Source organism: Macaca mulatta, chromosome 14 (genome assembly GCF_049350105.2).
Source record: "Macaca mulatta isolate MMU2019108-1 chromosome 14, T2T-MMU8v2.0, whole genome shotgun sequence".
Lineage (NCBI taxonomy): Eukaryota > Metazoa > Chordata > Mammalia > Primates > Cercopithecidae > Macaca > Macaca mulatta.
The window spans coordinates 87048350-87069693 of record NC_133419.1 but is presented as its reverse complement, the minus strand read 5'-3'; the positions used below and the strand labels follow the sequence as shown (position 1 = coordinate 87069693).

Here is a 21344-nt window from a genome sequence, read left to right as displayed (position 1 = left end):
TTCAACATTCTTAAAGAAAAGAATTTTAAACCCAGAATTTCATATCCAGCCAAACTAAGTTTCATAAGTGAAGGAGAAATAAAATCCTTTACAGACAAGCAAATGCTTAGAGATTTTGTCACCACCAGGCCTGCCCTACAAGAGATCCTGAAGGAAGCACTAAACATGGAAAGGAACAACAGGTACCAGCCATTGCAAAAACATGCCAAAATGTAAAGTCCATCGATGCTAGGAAGAAACTACATCAACTAGCGAGCAAATCCAGCTAATATCATAATGACTAGTTAAAGTTCACACATAACAATATTAACCTTAAATGTAAATGGACTAAATGGTCCAATTAAAAGACACAGACTGGCAAATTGGATAAAGAGTCAAGACCCATCAGTTTGCTGTATTCAGGAGACCCACCTCACATGCAGAGACACACATAGGCTCAAAATAAAGGGATGAGGAAGATCTACCAAGCAAATGGAGAACAAAAAAAAAGCAGGGGTTGCAATCCTAGTCTCTGATAAAACAGACTTTAAACCATCAAAGATCAAAAGAGACGAAGAAGGCCATTACATAATGGTAAATGGATCAGTTCATCAGGAAGAGCTAAGTATCCTAAATATATATGCACCCAATACAGAAGCACCTAGATTCATAAAGCAAGTCCTTAGAGACTTACAAAGAGACTTAGACTCCCATACAATAATAATGAGAGACTTTAACACCCCACTGTCAACATTATACAGATCAATGAGACAGAAAGTTAACAAGGATATCCAGGAATTGAACTCATCCCTGCAGCAAGCAGACCTAATAGACATCTACAGAACTCTCTACCCCAAATCAACAGAATATACATTCTTCTCAGCACCACATCGCACTTATTCCAAAATTGACCACATAGTTGGAAGCAAAACACTCCTCAGCAAATGTAAAAGAACAGAAATTATAACAAACTGTCTCTCAGACCACAGTGCAATTAAACTAGAACTCAGGACTAAGAAACTCAACCAAAACCGCTCAACTACATGGAAACTGAACAACCTGCTCCTGAGTGACTACTGGGTACATAATGAAATGAAGGCAGAAATAAAGATATTCTTTGAAACCAATGAGAACAAAGATACAACATACCAGAATCTCTGGGACACACTTAAAGCAGTGTGTAGAGGGAAATTTATAGCACTAAATGCCCACAAGAGAAAGCAGGAAATATCTAAACTTGACACCCTAACATCACAATTAAAAGAACTAGAGAAGCAAGAGCAAACACATTCAAAAGCTAGCAGAAGGCAAGAAATAACCAAGATCAGAGCAGAACTGAAGGAGATAGAGACACAAAAAACCCTCCAAAAAAATCAATGAATCCAGGAGCTGGTTTTTTGAAAAGATCAACAAAATTGATAGACTGCTAGCAAGACAAATAAAGAAGAAAAGAGAGAAAAATCAAATAGATGCAATAAAAAAATGATAAAGGGGATATCACCACCGACCCCACAGAAATACAAACTACCATCAGAGAATACTATAAACACCTCTACGCAAATAAACTAGAAAACCTAGAAGAAATGGATAATTTCCTGGACACTTACACTGTCCCAAGACTAAACCAGGAAGAAGTTGAATCCCTGAATAGACCAATAGCAGGCTCTGAAATTGAGGCAATAATTAATAGCCTACCAACCAAAAAAAGTCCAGGACCAGATGGATTCACAGCCGAATTCTACCAGAGGTACAAGGAGGAGTTGGTACCATTCCTTCTGAAACTATTCCAATCAATAGAAAAAGAGGGAATCCTCCCTAACTCATTTTACTAGGCCAACATCATCCTGATACCAAAGCCTGACAGAGATACAACAAAAAAAGAGAATTTTAGACCAATATCCCTGATGAACATCAATGCAAAAATCCTCAATAAAATACTGGCAAACCGAATCCAGCAACACATCAAAAAGCTTATCCACCATGATCAAGTGGGCTTCATCCCTGGGATGCAAGGCTGGTTCAACATATGCAAATCAATAAACGTAATCCAGCATATAAACAGAACCAAAGACAAATACCACATGATTATCTCAATAGATGCAGAAAAGGCCTTTGACAAAATTCAAGAGCCCTTCATGCTAAAAACTCTCAATAAATTCAGTATTGATGGAACGTATCTCAAAATAATAAGAGCTATTTATGACAAACCCACAGTCAATATCATACTGAATGGGCAAAAACTGGAAGCATTCCCTTTGAAAACTGGCACAAGACAGGGATGCCCTCTCTCACCACTCCTATTCAACATAGTGTTGGAAGTTCTGGCTAGGGCAATCAGGCAAGAGAAAGAAATAAAGGGTATTCAGTTAAGAAAAGAAGAAGTCAAATTGTCCCTGTTTGCAGATGACATGATTGTGTATTTAGAAAACCCCATTGTCTCAGCCCAAAATCTCCTTAAGCTGATAAGCAACTTCAGCAAGGTCTCAGGATACAAAATCAATGTGCAAAAATCACAAGCATTTTTATACACCAGTAACAGACAAACAGAGAGCCAAATCATGAATGAACTCCCATTCACAATAGCTTCAAAGAGAATAAAATACCTAGGAATCCAACTTACAAGGGATGTAAAGGATCTCTTCAAGGAGAACTACAAACCACTGGTCAGTGAAATAAAAGAGGACACAAACAAATAGAAGAACATACCATGCTCATGGATAGGAAGAAACAATATTGTGAAAATGGTCATACTGCCCAAGGTAATTTATAGATTCAATGCCATTCCCATTGAGCTACCAATGACTTTCTTCACAGAATTGGAAAAAAACTGCTTTAAAGTTCATATGGAACCAAAACAGACCCCGCATTGCCAAGACAATCCTAAGCCAAAAGAACAAAGCTGGAGGCATCACGCTCCCTGACTTCAAATTATACTACAAGTCTACAGTAACCAAAACAGCATGGTACTGATACCAAAACAGAGATATAGACCAATGGAACAGAACAGAGTCCTCAGAAATAATACCACACATCTACAGCCATCTGATCTTTGACAAACCTGACAAAAACAAGAAATGGGGAAAGGATTCCCTATTTAATAAATGGTGCTGGGAAAATTGGCTAGCCATAAGTAGAAAGCTGAAACTGGATCCTTTCCTTACTCCTTATACGAAAATTAATTCAAGATGAATTAGAGGCTTAAATGTTAGAACTAAAACCATAAAAACCAGAAGAAAACCTAGGTAATACCACTCAGGACATAGGCATGGGAAAGGACTTCATGTCTAAAACACCAAAAGCAATGGCAACAAAAGCCAAAATTGACAAATGGGATCTAATTAAACTAAAGAGCTTCTGCATAGCAAAAGAAACTACCATCAGAGTGAACAGGCAACCTACAGAATGGGAGAAAAATTTTGCAATCTACTCATCTGACAAAGGGCTAATATCCAGAACCTATGAAGAACTCAAACAAATTTACAAGAAAAAAACAAACAACCCCATCAAAAAGTGGGCAAAGGATATGAACAGACACTTCTCAAAAGAAGACATTCATACAGCCAACAGACACTTGAAAAAATGCTCATCATCACTTGCCATCAGAGAAATGCAAATCAAAACCACAATGAGATACCATCTCACACCAGTTAGAATGGCAATTATTAAAAAATCAGGAAACAACAGGTGCTGGAGAGGATGTGGAGAAATAGGAGCACTTTTACACTGTTGGTGGGACTGTAAACTAGTTCAACCATTGTGGAAAACAGTGTGGTGATTCCTCAAGGATCTAGAACTAGAAATACCATTTGACCCAGCCATCCCATTACTGGGGATATACCCAAAGGATTATAAGTCATGCTGCTATAAAGACACATGCACATGTATGTTTATTGTGGCACTATTCACAATAGCAAAGACTTGGAATCAACCCAAATGTCCATCAGTGACAGACTGGATTAAGAAAACATGGCACATATACACCATGGAATACTATGCAGCCATTAAAAAGGATGAGTTCGTGTCCTTTGCAGGGACATGGATGCAGCTGGAAACCATCATTCTCAGCAAACTGTCACAAGAACAGAAAACCAAATACCACATGTTCTCACTCATAGGTGGGAATTAAACAATGAGATCACTTGGACACAGGAAGGGGAGCATCACACACTGGGTCCTATTGTGGGGAGGGGGTAGTGGGGACGGATAGCATTAGGAGATATACTTAATGTAAATGATGAGTTAATGGGTGCAGCACACCAACATGACACATGTATACATATGTAACAAACCTGCACATTGTGCACATGTACCCTAGAACTTAAAGTGTAATAAAAAATAAAATAAAATAAAACGTTTGTTGAATTGAATTTTTATTATGTCATACTTAGTATAGTTTCTGGCACAAAGAAGATAACTTGCCCAATACATTTCTTGAATTGAAACAGAAATGTCAATAAATAGTTGTAATACAATGTGACATATATTGTTACAGATGTGTCCAGAATATCGTGGGAGCCCAGAGAAGAGAAGAATTAGCACTATTTTAAGGGTGGGGAAAGAGATATGTCAAGAAAGCCTTCTTAGAAGAGGTTACAGTTTAAGATCTGGGCCTACATCTGTAATCCCAGCACTTTGGGAGGCCAAAGCGGGTGGATCATGAGGTCGAGAAATCAAGACCATCCTGGCCAACATGGTGAAATCCCGTCTCTACTAAAATTACAAAACTTAGCTGGGCATGGTGGTGCGCACCTGTAGTCCCAGCTACAGGAGACTGAGGCAGGAGAATTGCTTGAACCTGGGATGTGCCGGTTGCAGTGAGCCAAGATTGCGCCACTGCACTCCAGCCTGGTGACAGAGCAAGACTGTCTCAAAAAAAAAAAAAAAAAAAAAAAAAAAAAAAAAAAAAAAACTGGTTCTGGGCCTTACAGTTTAAGTAGGGGTTGGCCTGGACAAAAAGAGGCCTTCTAGGTGGAGAGAACCAGAAACTTGAGCAAAGACAGGGGACCGTGCAAGGGCCCACAGTGGTTAAGAAGCATCAAAATGTGCCTACAGTGTCAGCAGACCTGAGTAGGTGTTCAGCAATAGAGCTGGGGCCAAAGCAAACACCACCTAAGGAATTTGGATATAACCCCACAGGCAGTGGAAGCCCTCTTAGGATTTTCAGAAAATAAGTAGCCGACATAAACTTGTGTTTAGAAATATGTGGAAGATGGATTGGGGGAGGGGAAATAAACTTGAAGGAGATGCGATCAGTCACTGCAGGGTTCTGGACAGAAGCAGCAATGGCAGTAATCCTGGGGAGAGATGGCCTCGCCCTGAATCCACCCAGTCCCACCTGCACAAAGTTCTTCCTGCAGAGCCATGTCTCCCAAAGTGTGTTCCACCATAGATGGTGAGGGTGGGATGCAATAGGGTAAGGTCTCTGGTCAAATAAGTGTTGAACATGTTGGGTTAAAAAGGTTTCTTACTGCAAGATTTCTCAGAGCTTTTAATATACATTGTATATACTATGTGTAACACACAGAGTTTTCCAAATTTACTTAACCACAGAACCTCTCTCTGTGACCATCTCAAGGGACTAGAGTTTAATGGAATATGTAAAATAGAAAAAAAAAAGACCAAGAGTTTTAATGATTCTGTCAGATCTAGTTCCTGGAAGGAAATAAAAGAAGAAATAGTTTTCCACTGGGTGACAACTGATAATCTCACTGAACACTCTGCTGTGGAAGTCTTGCCTGTGAGATTTTTCTGCGGGGAGGGGAGCAGAATGGACTCCCATGGAAATACTAGAGGTAGCTTTTAGTCATTCTATTTAGAGGCAGGTTGAGCAAGTTCACCTGTTCCTCCCAGTCCTCATGTTTGTTCAGGCCTGAAAGATGTCAGACCTAGGTGTTTGAAAAAATGGCAGGTCCTGACCTATGGAAAAGAGAAACTAGGTCTGCAGTCCCTGGAATGTTCTGCACCACCAACATCCCTCACTCTGCATTTGGTTCACACGTTGGGGAAAAGGGCAGAACAGCCACCTCAGACCCTCCTACCCATGGAAGGATGTGTCCCAGGTGGCAAGTGCTGGCACTGTTGGTCGTGGCCTGGGTATCATCACACTGTCACACACAGCTCACCAGGACTCCCAGGCACAGGTCACTGTTTGCTGGCTTCCCCTTGCCTGAGTGCTGAGGAAGAAAAGAAATCAAACATCCACTCATTAGCCTTGTGTCTCTAAGTGATCCCTGGCTTTGGAATGCCTTCCCTGGCTGCTCCAAGGCCGTTTCCCAGCTGAGCCCCCAGGGTTGGGAAGTCTGGGAAGCTATCTGTGTGGCTTGGGAAGGTGCCTCTTTCTCCATTGCAGGAATTCTCCACTGGAGAAGCATCAGTGTTCCTCGGCCCCTGCCAGGGTTGGAGGGTGAAGAGTTCAAAATTGCAAAACGGGGGCAGATGAGCAGGACCCTCTCTGGTACGGGGGAGCTTCTCACAGGACAGAAAGTCAGACAACAGGCTGCTGCCAGCACTAGAATTGGGAAGCTGCCCAGAGCCCTGAGTAGGGAGCTGAGAGCAGGACTTCTTGGGAGGGGTCCTGCCTCTGTTCCACAGTATGACCTGGAGGGTGGCTGCCTCGCCCAGGTCACTCAGCTGGTCCGGTTTGTGTAAGCACGAAGGGCTCTAAGACACTGACCCCCCATATGTTCCTCACATGTTGCTCTCATAGAGAAATATCTGACCTCCCTGCTCTGGACTTGTAGGAATATCTGAGTGAAGCTTCTAGTATTCAATTCCAGTCCCAAATATTAAGTAGGTTGTGCTACTCCTCCAATGCTCTCAGACCAGCAAACTGAGACCCAGACAGAGAGAGGGGACTCAGCCAAGACTCCTGCATTTTCTCTGTCTCCCTGGTCAATGTTTTCTTCACCACACCTGTGATCTTTCTCAGTGGAGAAAGAAATCCAGCTTTATTACCTATTTAGCCTTATTTTTTTAAGAACCTGTAAGGCTATTAAAAATAAACTGAGGCTGGTTCTTGAGTCAGATAGAACCAGATTTAAATTCCATCTCCACCACTTACCAAGCGCAATAGAGTAAATAGCCTGTGGGCAAATAATTTGCAATCTGTAGCTCTAGATGCCTTCTCTGGAAACAGCACCTCCATCATAAAGTGATGTGAAGATAAATTAAGATAATGTATGTAAAGAGCTCTGCATGATGCCCAGCAGGTAACAAACACTTGATAAAAGCTAGCTTTTTTTTTTTATCGTTGTTGTTAGTATTTTAATGAATATGTAAGGCAATTGATAATTAACATTTAGATTAGTGTTACAGTGAAAGCTCATTACCTGTATTTGGATATACAGGGATGAACTGAAAAATGTTTTTTTTATCCACTAAGCCATTTAAATTTCCACTTTGAAATTTTCTGTTCTTAATTGGTTTTTAATTAGTTTAAAGAGTTAGCAGGCAAACTCCAAACACTAAGCTTCCACCAACTCCTTCACAGATCCACCCCTTCCTAAAACATTAAACTATAGTACAGATCATCATAGGTGCTCAATAAATGTTTTTGGATGCATGAATTTATGGATGGGTTAATGGATGGATGGATGGATGGATGGATGGATGGATGGATGGATGGATAAATGAATGATGGATGGATGGATGGATGGATGGATGGATGGATGGATGGTTGGATGAAGATAGATGAATAGGTGGATGATGGTTGAATGGATGGTGCTAAGACAGTAGCACCATGAAGTAACCACCTTTGGCTCAGACTGGATAGTGGTCTGGTTTCATGAAAAGCCATAATGGAGAGTCTGAGGGACTAGAATAATACGGTGAAGGGCCTAGAGGTCTTGGTGCAGACAAACAGCAGGTGCAGTGGAAGGAAAGGACATAGAAGGAAAGGTTGTGGTCAGAGACTGAGATGGGATAGTGTGAAATCCTAGAGTAGGAGTAGTTCCTGGTGATAAAAGGTTCAGGAAGCAGCCAGGGGATGGGTACCTAAGACAGAGGAGTTCTGGGGGTCTTTAAATCCAGTGAGTTCTAGGAACTCTGAGTCCAGATTATTGGATGGGTGATTCACATGGTCTTTTATGCAATTCCAAGCTAGGATTAAAGTGACCTCAATTAATGAGGTTTTATTCTCTATTCCATCAAATTGCTCCATGGAAGGGAAGGGGGGTTTCTTATCTAAAACTGAATTAAATATAAATAATAATCATGCACTGAACAAAGGTATTTATTTATAATTGTTGCCTTATTTTTACCTCAGTGAGTGAATGGTGTTGTTGCTTAAAGGGGTGTGCGTGTATGTGTGTGTATGTGAGAGATAGAGACACACACACACACACATACACACACACAGAGAGAGAGAGATTGAGAGAGAGAGAGAGAGAGAGAGAGACAAAACGTTCATCACGTTGTTTTGTTGTCTGACCTTTTCAGCGTTTTAGCTCCAGGCCAGTTGTGGGGCAACACTGGGAATCTTGTAGAAATTATATATAGCAAAATGTCACCAGCAACCAAAGACATTCTGTTCCTCCCCACCCAGTCCAAATACTTGAAATTCACAATAAATTTTGGCTTGGTGAGCATGGCATTATATTTGTGCATGGGAGGTTTTATTTATCATTTCTATTCATAGTGCAAGGAAAAGAGGGCTGGATGGTGGGTGGGGAGACACAGTGAGCCCCCCACCCGACCTCCATTAGCATTTATTCTGTGATTGTGAATAAGAATTGTGGCCAGAATGGCATTTGTGTTTAGCATTTTACGGTCTAAAAATTACCCTCAGGCTTCAGTTAGTAATACTGTATTGTATAGTCGAAATTTGCTAAGAAAGTAGATCTTGAGTTTTCTTACCACACACAAAATAGTAACTATGTGAGGTGATGGATATGGTAATTAGCATGGTTGTGGTTATCATTTCACATTGTACACATATATCAAATCATCACATTGTATACCTTAAATATATGCAATTTGTATTTGTTAATTATGCCTCAGTAAAGCTGGAGGAAAACTTTACCCTCAGCTTTTAACCCTCACAACAGTTCACAGATGTTGGCCAGGCAGATATTGTTGTGCCCATTGACGGATGGGAAACTGAGGTAGAATAGAGAGGTGAAGTGACATGTGCAGGTAACTCAGTTGAATGTGGAGAGACAGGTCTGGCCTATGGCCTTCTGACCCACGCCCAGCACTCTAAGCACTGGGCTGTGGCAAGTCACTGCCCCTGTGCTTCCGCCCCTGTAATATGAATCCATCTCCCAGTCCTTCCACCAACAGCCTTTACTAGCTAAGGTTCTGGAAGGACCATGACAGGAACAAATATTTGCCCACCCATTGGTATTTCTGCTGGAGGGCGTAAGTCATGCACAAAATTATAAGGTTGGAAAAAAATGTTTTGTGGGCCATTTCAGTGCTCCTCACGCCTTCATAGCCACCAACCTCATCAGAAAGATACCCCGAGAGCACAGGAAGCCCACCGAGCATGTGCCCCACCCACCCTCTCTAACAAGGTAAAAAATCTTTCCACAGCTGGTCCCAAGCTGGTTCCAAGCCTATAAGTCACACTCAGTTGGAAGGGCAGGCCACTTCTACCTGTTACATGCCCTGACACCTCTTATGGATCAATCAGGACTTTTTTTTCTTGATGACATGACCTCAGATACTGTTACTCAGTCACAAATTGACCCATGAGATGAAGCCTATTTTTATCCATGTATTAAGTAGTTTTTAATAATCCATACTACATTTGCTTCCAGAAAGACTAAGAAACACAAACAAAACTACCAAACACCAGGATCAAAGAGCAAGAATGGAGTAAAGGGGAAATCTGTGTGCAGAAGCCCAGGCTGAGGTGGCCTGTTGCAAATGAGCAAAAACTTCACTCTCAGCTTCCTTTCAGGCAATGTTAAAAGGAAAAATAGGTTACAAAACTCTAACGAACTCAGTCATTTTTAAGGGAAGGCCATAAAATCTAGGAGGCAATGCTAGCATGGATTTTAAATAAGGCATATCAAGCATCTTAATGGCCATTGTCTTCAACCACAAGGCATTGTTTCTCAGGGTTCTCTGGGCTCTCAGAATCAGAACCATCTGGGGTGTTTGTTCAAAATGCAGGTTCCTGACCCCATCCCACACTCACCGAGTGAGACTCTGTGAGATGGGCCTGGTGACCTGCTTTTTAAACAAGGTCAGTCACTGACTCTTCTACACCTGCAAGTTGGAGAACAATTTCACCAAGATGTTAGTAGATAACAGTGTCTTATTGTACTAGCCTTTCCTAACCATCTTTTCATCTTACCAGAGAACAATGCCTGGTGCCAGAGGAGTCTCTAGTGGAGGAACTCCAGGTGTCAGGGTCCAGCAAGAGAGATATTTGGAGGATGCAGGGGCTCCCCACCTACTTGTGGTGGGGAAGCTGGTCTGTCTGCATGCACTTGGATGTGGAGTGAGCTTTCTTCTGGGATCTCAGGTGGCCACAGGCTACAGAGAGGGCAGGCCCCTCCTTGGCCCTCTTGTCACTCCCAGGGCTGGCCATGGAAGCCATGGAAGCCACCAGCACAGCTTAGCTACAGTGATGCTGGCTTGGCTGGCCACCAAACCCAGGGTCCTACTCTCTCCCTTCACCATGCTCATCCATGATAGGGCAGGCAGAGCTCCAAGCCCAGGAGTCCAGTGGCAAAAACACAGATGAAGGAGCCATGCCACTTCCCACCCCCTGGCCTGCTCCTCCCCACCCCACGGTGCAAGCTGGGATCTGTCAGGGATCTGCCTCAGGGAGGCAATCATGGGTTCTTCCTCTCCCTCCACACAGGTTTGGAATAAATTGCCTCATCCAATTTGAAGACTTTGCAAATGCCAATGCCTTCCGCCTTCTCAACAAATACCGCAACAAGTACTGCATGTTCAATGATGATATCCAAGGTAGGTTTCCACCCCACCTGATGAAGCCACAGGGGACTAACTTATATTCTCAAACCTCACTGGGATGCCAAAGGGGTGGGGAAGGGCTGTCACCTCATAGCTGGTTTGCTGCCAGCAGCTGTTGAAGAAAGAACATTCAACTTAGATTCAACTCCTACTTGGCTAATTCTTAATTCTTTGAATTCAGTTTCCTTTTTTACAAAATAAAGATCATTACTACTTCAGAGGTAGGTAAGAATTATGTAATTTAATGTATGTAAGAAATTCTAAACAATACTGTAATTTACTAGCAAGTTAAATGTGAACCAGTCAATTCTCTGACCACAGTTTCATCATCTAGTCAATAGAGAGGATGATAACAACTGCCTTGAAAGAGCATGCTGAAAATTTACAAAGCTAATACTATAGAAAGTACTAACCCATAAAACTCATCAGACAAAGCATCAATCACCATAAAAATGGCCTTCCTCAACCATAATAACTTGCTTTTAGGCTTTCCAAATATAAGGCATGTCTCAGTCGGGAAGTCAGGACAATTCCTTCTCTGGTTTTGACTGAAGTGTTTGTTGCTCATAATGACCCTGAGAGAGACACTGACACCAGGAACCCAGAGCCTTCCAAAGTCAACATGAAGCAGCTTCTAGTTCAGGTTCCCTTTGGTCATCTATTCTGTGACCCAGAAATATCTGAAGGTGCTTGCTTCTTACTGTGGAGTTACCAGTGTCCGAAGCTGGAGTGGAAAGGGATTCATTTCACTTGATCTAGGAGTGCACAGGAAGGAGCATTGTGAGCTGTTCCTAGCATTTTGTAAAGTCCAAGAGAAACCTTGATGATTTTTTAACAAGTTTGCGAAGCAATCTTTTTAAACCAAAGATCCATGTCAGGTGGAAAGAATAAGTTGGCAAGAGACAGGTATTGGCCCTGGATTGTTAAAGGTTGGCCAACTTCTCATTTTACAGATGACTTCTCCAGAGGCCTGAAGAGGTCATAACTTTTCTTCAAGTGAGTCAGGGATAGATCTCAGAGAACTCAAACTCAGGTAATAATAGCTAAGATTAATCGCTGAATGCTTATTGTATATCGGGCTCTGTTCTAAGCACTCTACACTTTTAAACCGATGAGACATTAGCATCTCTGTCTTATGAATGAAGACACGAAACAGAAAAAGAGTAAGTAACTTTTATAGCCATTAAGCATAGAGTTGAGATTTGGGCCCAGGCATTCAGACTCTAAATTGCAGTCTATAACCATTCACCATGCCACTCCCAGGTCTTATATTATAAACTAAGTTGCCTTTTTTTCCCCATTATGGTCCATATTACAAAGTATAAGAAATGTGATAGATGATTTTTTGTATTTGTCATAAATTTTCAAGAGGCAAGATAGTACAGTTAGAACACACTATTAGAAAATTGAGTTTAAAATATATGACTTCAGTGCCTGAAGAGTGGGTATCCAGAGAGAGGGGAGACACAAAAGGAGAAAGCTGGGACATGGCACTCCCTGCCAGCCTGTCTCCATTCTGTCTCTCCTTTACCCTGCTGTATAGACCTGGGACAGGCATTGGCTGAGCTAGGCCAGCCTCACCCACATAAGCCAGGACACAGCACAGATGGGACTGTGCAGTCCAGGAAGATGCGCTGGTAGAGGGAAGCATTTTCTCACTGCCCTCATTCACCTCAGTGTCAGACCAGCAGGTGGGAGTGTGCCTGTGGCCCTGAGGAAGCACCTGCCTGCTAGACCCTGACCAGCTCCCCAGCATGAATTCACCCATGAATCAGCAGAAGGACAGCCAGTCCCCTGAGCCCACTGGGCTGCCAAGGCCAGAGGGTGGAAGTGGAAAACAAGTCCATGCAGGCAGCACACCTGGTGCACAGCCTCCAGCTGTATAGACACACAGACAGCCACATGTGTATACATCCTCCTAAACACAGGCACAGGAACACAGCCAGGCCCTGCAGCCCCCCAGCCCCATCCGCCCCTGCACTGCTGCCAGAACGTGCCTCGGAGATGAAAGTATCAGTCACCATGCCACCCTCTCTTCATGAGAAAGTTTGCACCCCTTCAATGAAAATATAAGACTTCGGGATCTCTCCTCTGCTCTCTGCCCTTCCTTTTATTTTACTCCTCTCACCTCCTACCTGCCATTTCTTTCTGTGTTTGAAAGCCCTGCTCGCCCCTTCCCATCATCTTTACCTGAGTAACTCCTACTCACCCTTAAAGACTCAGCTCCAGGGTTTCCTGCCCAGGGAAGGCCCATCAGTCTGATTTGGGTATCCCTCAGGTGTCCCCCTCTGTCAGTTCTCTTACCTCATTGCACCCCAAAAGCCTGTAATGCATTGTCTGCCTTCCCAGAAGATAATAAGCTTCTGGAGGCAGGAACAATTGCCTTATCCATTCTTGTTCCCCAACTCCCAGCACTGCGCTTGCTACATGATAGACACCTAATAAATGTTTAAAGAATATACGAATGATGTCTACACACACAAACTGACATCCTCATAAGCACACTCACCTGTTCATGTGGGTGTGTCTACACTGGACGCCTGCCCCTGCAGCCTCTCTGTTGTCCAGGTCATCATTCATGTACAGCTGACCCTTGAACAAGGTGATGGTTACAGGTGCCAACACTCCACACAGTCAAAAATATGCATAACTTTTGCCTCTCCAGAAACTTAGCTACTAAGAGCCTACTGTTGACCAGAAGCCTTACTAATAACATAAAAATAGTGGACTAACACATAAATAGACTTGTATCTACCCCTATTTTATGTGTGCATGACATACTTCTTAATTTTTTTGATATTTCTAGGCTACACAGTTCATCTGTGAGTTTTTTCAAATTGTTAGAAACCTCCAAAATTTTAAAAAATATATGTATTGAAAAAATCTGCATGTAAGTGGACTCACGCAGCTCAACCCCATGTTGTTCAAGGACTGATTGTGCTCACACATAAATGCACCTCTGCACGTGCTCATACATATTCCCATGTGTAACCCCACATGCAGACACAGAGAGCTGTTTGTTTTTAATTAAATCAATTCATTTGTTTACATTCATTGGTTTTTGCGTCTTGCCTCTACAGTCAATTTTGCTCCCAGGCAAAACCAAGTGGGATAGTTTTCTGGGTCCCAGAGCAAAGAGAAGAGGGATTTACTATTCTTTTCTCAGAAATTCAAGACTAAAGCCATCAATCTAGAACTCATGAGGACAGCTGGCAAATAGTGCTGGAATGGCAGGAGCCCTATAATAACCAGCCTTTGATCAGCTCAGCCTGATGTTTAGGTGTGACCATATCATTAACAACCATGAAGAGGTGGGCATGGGCATGCACCACCCAGATCCTCCTTCAAGGAAAGACTTGTTGCCCATCTGACAGCAGGCTGTCAGCACAATCTGCAGAGCCTCAGAGAGAGAGAGCCACCTCGCCACCCCACCAGGAGCTGGCCTCACCAGTGATGAGGGAATATAAAGGCTTAACTATTTTAGCCCAGTGCAGGACAACTCAAGCTCCCCATGGAGTTGACTGAGGCTTTGGGGCCTGCATCCCAGCTCAACTTCCCCTCAACCCATTCTGCTTCCTTCCCTTCCTTCCCACAAGGGCAATTCCTAAAAACATCCTGAACACTCCAGTATATCTCAGAATCTGCGTCCAGGGGACCCAAACTGTACCAAGTAACATTTTGCATGCACATAGAACTTTAGGTTGAAAGTGCTTTTCATCCTCACTATCTTACAAGTGCCTGGCAACATCTCCCCCTCCCTCACTGGGGGACAAACACAGCTGTCCCATGTCACTAATGAGGAAACTGAAGCCTGGGGGTTAAAGGTTGCTCACGGCCACACAGTCAGACAGACACAAAGCTGGAACTGGAACCCCATTATGTCTGACTTGGAATTCTCCACTCTCTCCATGGCATCAGGCTGCCTGTTGCTCCTGCACGTGTGAGGTGGTCGAGGGTATCTTCTCGTTAAGGATGAAATTCCAGACCCTGCTGGAACAGTGCGGGTGTTGCTGCTCCCTGGCATCCTGCTGCTCTCATCCTGTCCTCCCCATCGTTCCCATTCCTTCCTCTAACTCCTACAGAATGCAGACCTGAAGATGAGGCCCACGGTCCCAAGCTGGTTAGGGATGAGTCCAGACCAGAAGCCTGTAATGTGTGTTCTCATTGTTAAATGGACAATGAGAAGACTAGTAAGGAATTCCAGTACTAATGAGCCAACACGGAAGATACAGCCCATGCTGGAATTGTCCCCCTTTATCTCCAAATACAAAGTAAGGAGCAATGCCACTTAAGACTACAGGCCATGCTCATAATGGGAGAGGAGCACCTCCATGCACAGAACCACAGAAAGTTGGGAGTGAAGGGGCGAGAGGGAGTGTGGGAGGGAGGAGGAAGCAATGCAGAATCACAGTTGTAAACAGAAACCAAATCACACCGCACGTGGGAGCTGGAGACAGATTATCAGAATCTTCTTGGGAACCACACATGGAGGGGGCTGGAACCGAGCGACCCACATGAAAATGAGACTAGGGTCATGCTACCTACTCTGACACCAGCCTAGCCTTACATCCTCAGTGGATAGATAGAATTAAATCCTCGAAAGCTCCACTCTACTGACCTCCCAGAGGGCAGGGCCACGCCTGGTGCAGATCAGGAGCCCAGGGCACATTATTTGACTGTCTCCCAACCAGTCCCACTGTACCATGTGCTCAGAATCACTGACCCCACAGGGCTGGGCCTCTGGAGCCCCAGCACTTGAAGGAAAGAGAGATCGCCAGGGCTTCTGATCATCTTTGCCTCCCGCCCCAGCTCAGACCCACATAAAGCCTCGGCCCAGGCCCAGGCTGGTCCTTGGTGATCAGAGCCGCCAATGCACTGACTTGTTGCTGGCAGCCTCTCAGGAATTTTGGAAAAGGCAGAGGCTCAGGTGACTTTTGTTGTTTCAGCTGGGACCAGAGAAGCATCTCTGCTCTTAGGGAGGAAAGAAAGACCTAGAAGGGGAAAGGAAGTGGGAATGCTCACACTGGGGACAAGGGAAGGAAGAAGAGCCACACAAAGGGCCAGGTCCAGGGTGCTGCTGGCCCAGTTTCTGTGGGTCTCTGGCCTCCACGTGCAAGCTGACCACACAGCATGGCTGGAGCCAGGAAAGCCCCACTGGCTCATTAGCTCTGCAGCATCCTCCACCTGGCCAGCCTTCACTGGACCTGCCTTGCCCACCAATCCTGCTAAATCTCCAGGCCAGACAGCACATCAAGGTTCCTGTGTGTTATGTTAGGCTAGTAGCACCCCCTGTGAGCCCAATGCTTAACAATCAGGCATTGCACCAAGACAAGCCTAGGTCTGAATCCCCATTTTCCTATTTTGTGGCTTTGGCCAAGTGGCTGAAATTCTCAGTACCTTCCTTTCCTTATCTGTAAAATGGACTTAACAGTTTTAACAGCCATAACTGCTCATCAGCTAGTACCACCAGAATGGTCAGGGTGCTTTTATAAGGCCAGCATCTGTTATGGTTGGTTGTAGTATATGCCAATTCCTTGATAAGTATTTCCAGCACCCATTTATGGCACTGAATTGTTGTAAGGATTGCAGTGATGTATAGGTAGGGACAGGCACGTAGCAGTACTCAGTTCATGGTACCTATTACTAAAATCTCTGATGCTTAGTAGGCTCCTGACACATAGATATGGGAGGGAAGAAGGAAAGAGGAGACTTAAGGCAGAGAATTTGGTGGAGGTGAGGAGAGGGCCACATGTGAGCACAGGACTGGGGAACTCTGGGGAGAAGAGAGGCCACCTCACTTTTCTCCCCTTTTCCCCATATACCCTATTATTCCAGCCCATTGTATTAGTCACTCTTCTGTGAGTTTTCTGCCAACTCCATGATTTTGAATGTGCTGGTCCCTCTGCCTAGAATTCTCTTTCTGTTCTTCACTACTTTCTGTTTGTCCCTAAAGGCTCATTTCACTTTCCCCAGGATAATGCACCCAGCGCTAAGCCACAGACTCTAAATGATCCCACTCTTCCCCAGGATCTGGGAGTGACACTGGATGGTGGTCACCCACTTTACAGAATGCTTCAAAGTTCCCCAGGGAGAGGAGTGGGGCTCTTAGCCAAGAAATGCAAAATACATCCCTGGAAGATGATGACCTTGTTGGAGCGGGAAGGTGTGGGGGACTTTGCGTAGGCTTCAGATGCCACAATAAGGAAGAGGCAGACAGGCAGGAATGGCTCATCTCTGAAGACTTCGTGCAGTTCATTTGTCTTGTTTACAAGATGCCAGGGATTATTTCCAGCTGTCGGGGGTCACCTGCCCTCTCTGTCACCCACCACCACCACTACACACACTGAGTAGCAGTTCCAGGCCTTTCCTTGATTTCTCCCCCTGCAGTGAAACTTCTCCTGGTCTCTTTAACCTTTTCTCTCCCCTGTTCCCAAAGCCTTCCTTTTCACTAAGTCCTGTGTTCTGAGGCTGTTCTTCACTTCCAGGGCTGTCCCTAGTCCTGAAATTCATGTGGATCTCGTGTATCTGGCTCCTCCGAGACCTCCCCTGTTAGCTGCTGCAACAGTCAAAACTTCAGAGAAGTCAAGAAGATGATCATTATTCCTTCGGGTTCCTTCCAAATTGTGGCAAAATACGCCTAACCCTACCTTCTCCATGGGCCAGGGAACTGCCCTCTAGAGAGTCCAGGAGCTCCAGAAAATTCCCTTATGACACAGAAATTGCAGAGAAGTAGTCTAGAAGGCCTTTGCTTGGTGTCCAATAAAGGGGAACCTGAATTTTTGGAACACTTGTGCTGGCAACTCCTTGAGAGTTTTATTTGAGAACAAGACTTTTATTTGTCTTTATTTATTCAAAGCCTAGTCCAGAGAAGGCCCAGAACAAACACTCAGCACATACTAATGAATAAATGAATGGCAGTAGCTACCGTAGAAATGTAATTCTTATGGATCGTGGAAGCAGGTGTGGCCTCATAGCAGAGGTTGTTCTGTCCCAATAGGAACCCAGACCTCCAAAGCCACCGTGGCCAGACCCTGACAGAGCCTAACTCTATCCTTCTTGCTGCCTGGGTCAGAAGTCTTCCCTTATCTGATAAAGAGTAAATTCTTTCCTCCAATAATATGTTGTTCAGCATGGAAACTCCTTTAACGTTGTCAAATCTGACTATTAAAAGCAGAAACTACATTTTCAGCATGTCCTTTTGTGCTATTTCCTGAACCTACAACCTCAAGTACTCAGTTGGCAGAAAATGTAATTATAGAAAGCTCCCTCTGAAAAGAAAACTTTTTCTTTCATCATGAATAGGAACAACCAGTCACACTTTCAGCTGCCCATGGCATTTATGGGCACAAGCCATGTTCCAGCATATCCCTGGACCCATGGGCTTCTCAAAGTGCTTACCTTGAAACAGCTAAGTAGCTTCCTCTCCAGTTTTAAATCCCTAGTGCATAGCCCAAGAGCACCCCAAAAATGCAGATAACTTTATTTGCCAAACTTTGTAATTTGGAGCTTAAGAACCACTGTTTCTCCTCTTGAGTTCTAACCTGTAGTTAGAACAGCTTGCTACCTCAGAGGATGGCCTCAGAGCAGGATGCCAGGGAGGAGAGCAGGGAGAAGTAGCCAGTGAGGTACCCAATGAGTGTGGGGTTCCAGAAGCCAAGTGCAGAAATAGTTTCCCAAAGGAAAGAATGGGCAACAGTACCAAATGCTGCTAAGAGGTCAAGAAAGAAGAAGGCTGAGAATTGATTACTGAATTTGGTCACCTGGAGGTACTTGGGGACCCTGACAAGAGGTGGGTCAGTCATTTGATTGGACTGGGTTTCATGGGGACCAAGGAGGAAGGAACTAGATGTAGTTAATATATTCAGCTCTTTAGAAGAGTTTGGCTATAAAGGAGAGTGAGAAATAGGGTGGGACACATAGGGCCAAGGGAGGGCTTTTTAAAGATGGAAGTTTTACAGTGTATTTGTATGCTGATGAGAATGATACAGTAGAGAGGGCAAAATTGAATATGCAGGCAATAGGAGTGGGAATAACAGGAAAAGTAGGCAAGAATGATGGGATCCAGTAGACAAGTGGTGCTTTAGCTAGGAGCAGGGAGGCATCGATGGTAATGGGGAAAGGCAAGTACGTGGACATGGAGGCAGTGGGTCTGAAGACTTGGTGGTGATAGGATTCAGAAGTTCTGTCCTGATTAGTTCTATTTCCTTTGAGCCTCACTCTCCACTTTTAAGGGCAAAAAATAGGAGCACAGTAGTCCCTACTTCATGGAGTTGTTGGGAAGATTAATTGAGCCAATGCTGTGCTGGTAAGCACACAGCACAGAGCCAAGGCCACAGCAAGAGTGATCAATAAATGGCAGCTGACCTTGCATCCTTTTATTGTAATGTGTGACTGTTTCCCATCAGATTTCCCATTGTTTTGAGTTCCCCTCCCCTTCCAGAGGTACAGCTGAATGTTGACATCTACTGCCTAAGTTCACTTCCCTCTGCCTCTGCTAACACCCTGCTCCGTCCTTCCCCAGAGAAACCCCATAACACCTCTCCTGCTGCCTTCAACTATAGTCAGGAAGGGCTGTCCGAGCAGCAGAGATGGTGAAGGGATGGAAGCAAACCTAGGAAGGAAACCCCCAGGTCTCCCTGCTTTGGGTGACTGACAGGGCCAAGCCACCTTTCTCTGTCAGTTTCCTCATTTGTACAGCTGTTAAATGCCATTATCTCCAATCTCCATCCAGCACTGAATTTCTGTGAGTAGGCCCAGTTATTCAACCTGCAAATAACCCCAGAAGACAGTTGACATCCAAAAAGAAAAAGACCCATCCAGAGTGTAGTGTCTGGGGGATCATCTCTGATGAAATACCTTTGGCGCCATCTGGTGGCAAATGCTTTGCGCAACGCCTCCTTTCAGGGAGGCAAAAGGCTGTCCTGAAACAGACTCGGAAGAGCAGAAAACTCCCTCTAGCCAATGGCAGGAAACTAGTACCTCACCTAGAGAGGCCATCTAGTTCAGTGCATCTCAAACTTGAATGGCATACACATCATCTGGAGATCTCTTCGAATACAAATTCTGACTCCGTAGAACTGAAATGAAAGAGGGTTTTATGGGCAGAGAGTAAGAAGTATGGAGTTATTTGCAGGGAGGCAGAGAAAATGGGGAGTTCCACATAATAAATGAACTTTGGAGAAAATTAAGGACAAAGGGGATTTGGAGATTTCAGGAGAGGGTCATACAATTCATTTCTCCTCGCCCTCTCTTTAAGTGATTTAAATACTTATTTAAATTGCTTGTTGATACTTTCTTGGATGTCAGCTTGGTGTTTCTTGTGAATGCAGTACAGTCCTGAGCCTGACCATGATACAGCCCAGCTTCATTCAGGTTACATTCAGGTTAGATGAAAAAGTAGATATGGGAAAAGGAGGAGTGGTTAAGGATGCCTGGGGTAGCAAGGAATGTCTTGCTGATCATTTGGGCTGAGTCTTAAGGAATAATGAACTGCAAAAGGGTCTTCTAGATAGGGAGAATAGCAGGGAAATGTACATAAGCATAAACATGCATGGTATGTTTAGGCAACAAGGAATAATGCTACTGGTACATGGAGTACACGGGGAGGCACTGCAGAGGTAAGTTGATACTGATAACTTACTTTTCTGTACATAAACTAACAAAAAGTATGTAATGAACAACGGTTTTATAATAGCCATCACACTTGCAATCATTTAGTAATTTCTTTCCTTACAAACAGAAATGAGCTTGGTCTATTTTGTTACTATGGTATCCTCAGTACCTGAGCCTGGTTCATAACTAATGCTCAAAAAATAAATGAATGTAACAATTTCCAGTGATCTCTGACTACCCAGACTACCCACTGTGTTCTACTGTTTTGTGCCCAAATTTTCATAAACTGGGAGTTCCCTGATGGCAGGGATCATGTCTGATTCATCTCCGTCTTCCACAGTGCCTGGCATGGTGCCTGTCACTTTCTAGGCCCTCAGAAGGTGCACAATGCATACTTTGGGGACCATGGGAAGGATGTTAGGAAGTCCCAGTATCCTCAGCCCTGTCCCTGTGACACTGCCAACAGTTCAACACTCCCTCTAGGTAACAGCTGTGTGAAGACAGGGGTGCCTGCACCCCATCTTCTGACAAGTATGATCCTGCATAGAGTCCCACCTTCTGATGTCCACAATGATGAATGTGCACTTATTGGCCACCAACTATTTGCTGTACCCCCATCTCAGCCACTGAGCCAAGTATAAATCTAGGAGAAGGCCCACCCCAGAGCTAGCAAAAAATAAGCCACCTAGAAAACTGGAAACAGAGAATATAGAAAATTCACTCATACCCCCACCCTGCAACCATTAGTATTTTGTAAGTTCCTTCTGGATTCTATGTGTGTCATACATTACAATTAGAATCATCACATGCATACCATTTAATGT

General features: G+C 44.0%; 1 protein-coding gene across 3 annotated transcripts in view; it reads left to right on the top strand.

The window, feature by feature from the left end:
• Window positions 1-21344, top strand: part of ME3 (malic enzyme 3) — a 224489-nt gene that overhangs the window by 190489 nt on the left and 12656 nt on the right. For all 3 annotated transcript variants that reach the window (XM_015115374.3, XM_028833894.2, XM_077964167.1), the window contains one exon: window positions 10793-10902. In XM_015115374.3, coding sequence (XP_014970860.1) covers window positions 10793-10902 — 110 coding nt within the window. The remainder of the gene's footprint in view (window positions 1-10792; window positions 10903-21344) is intronic.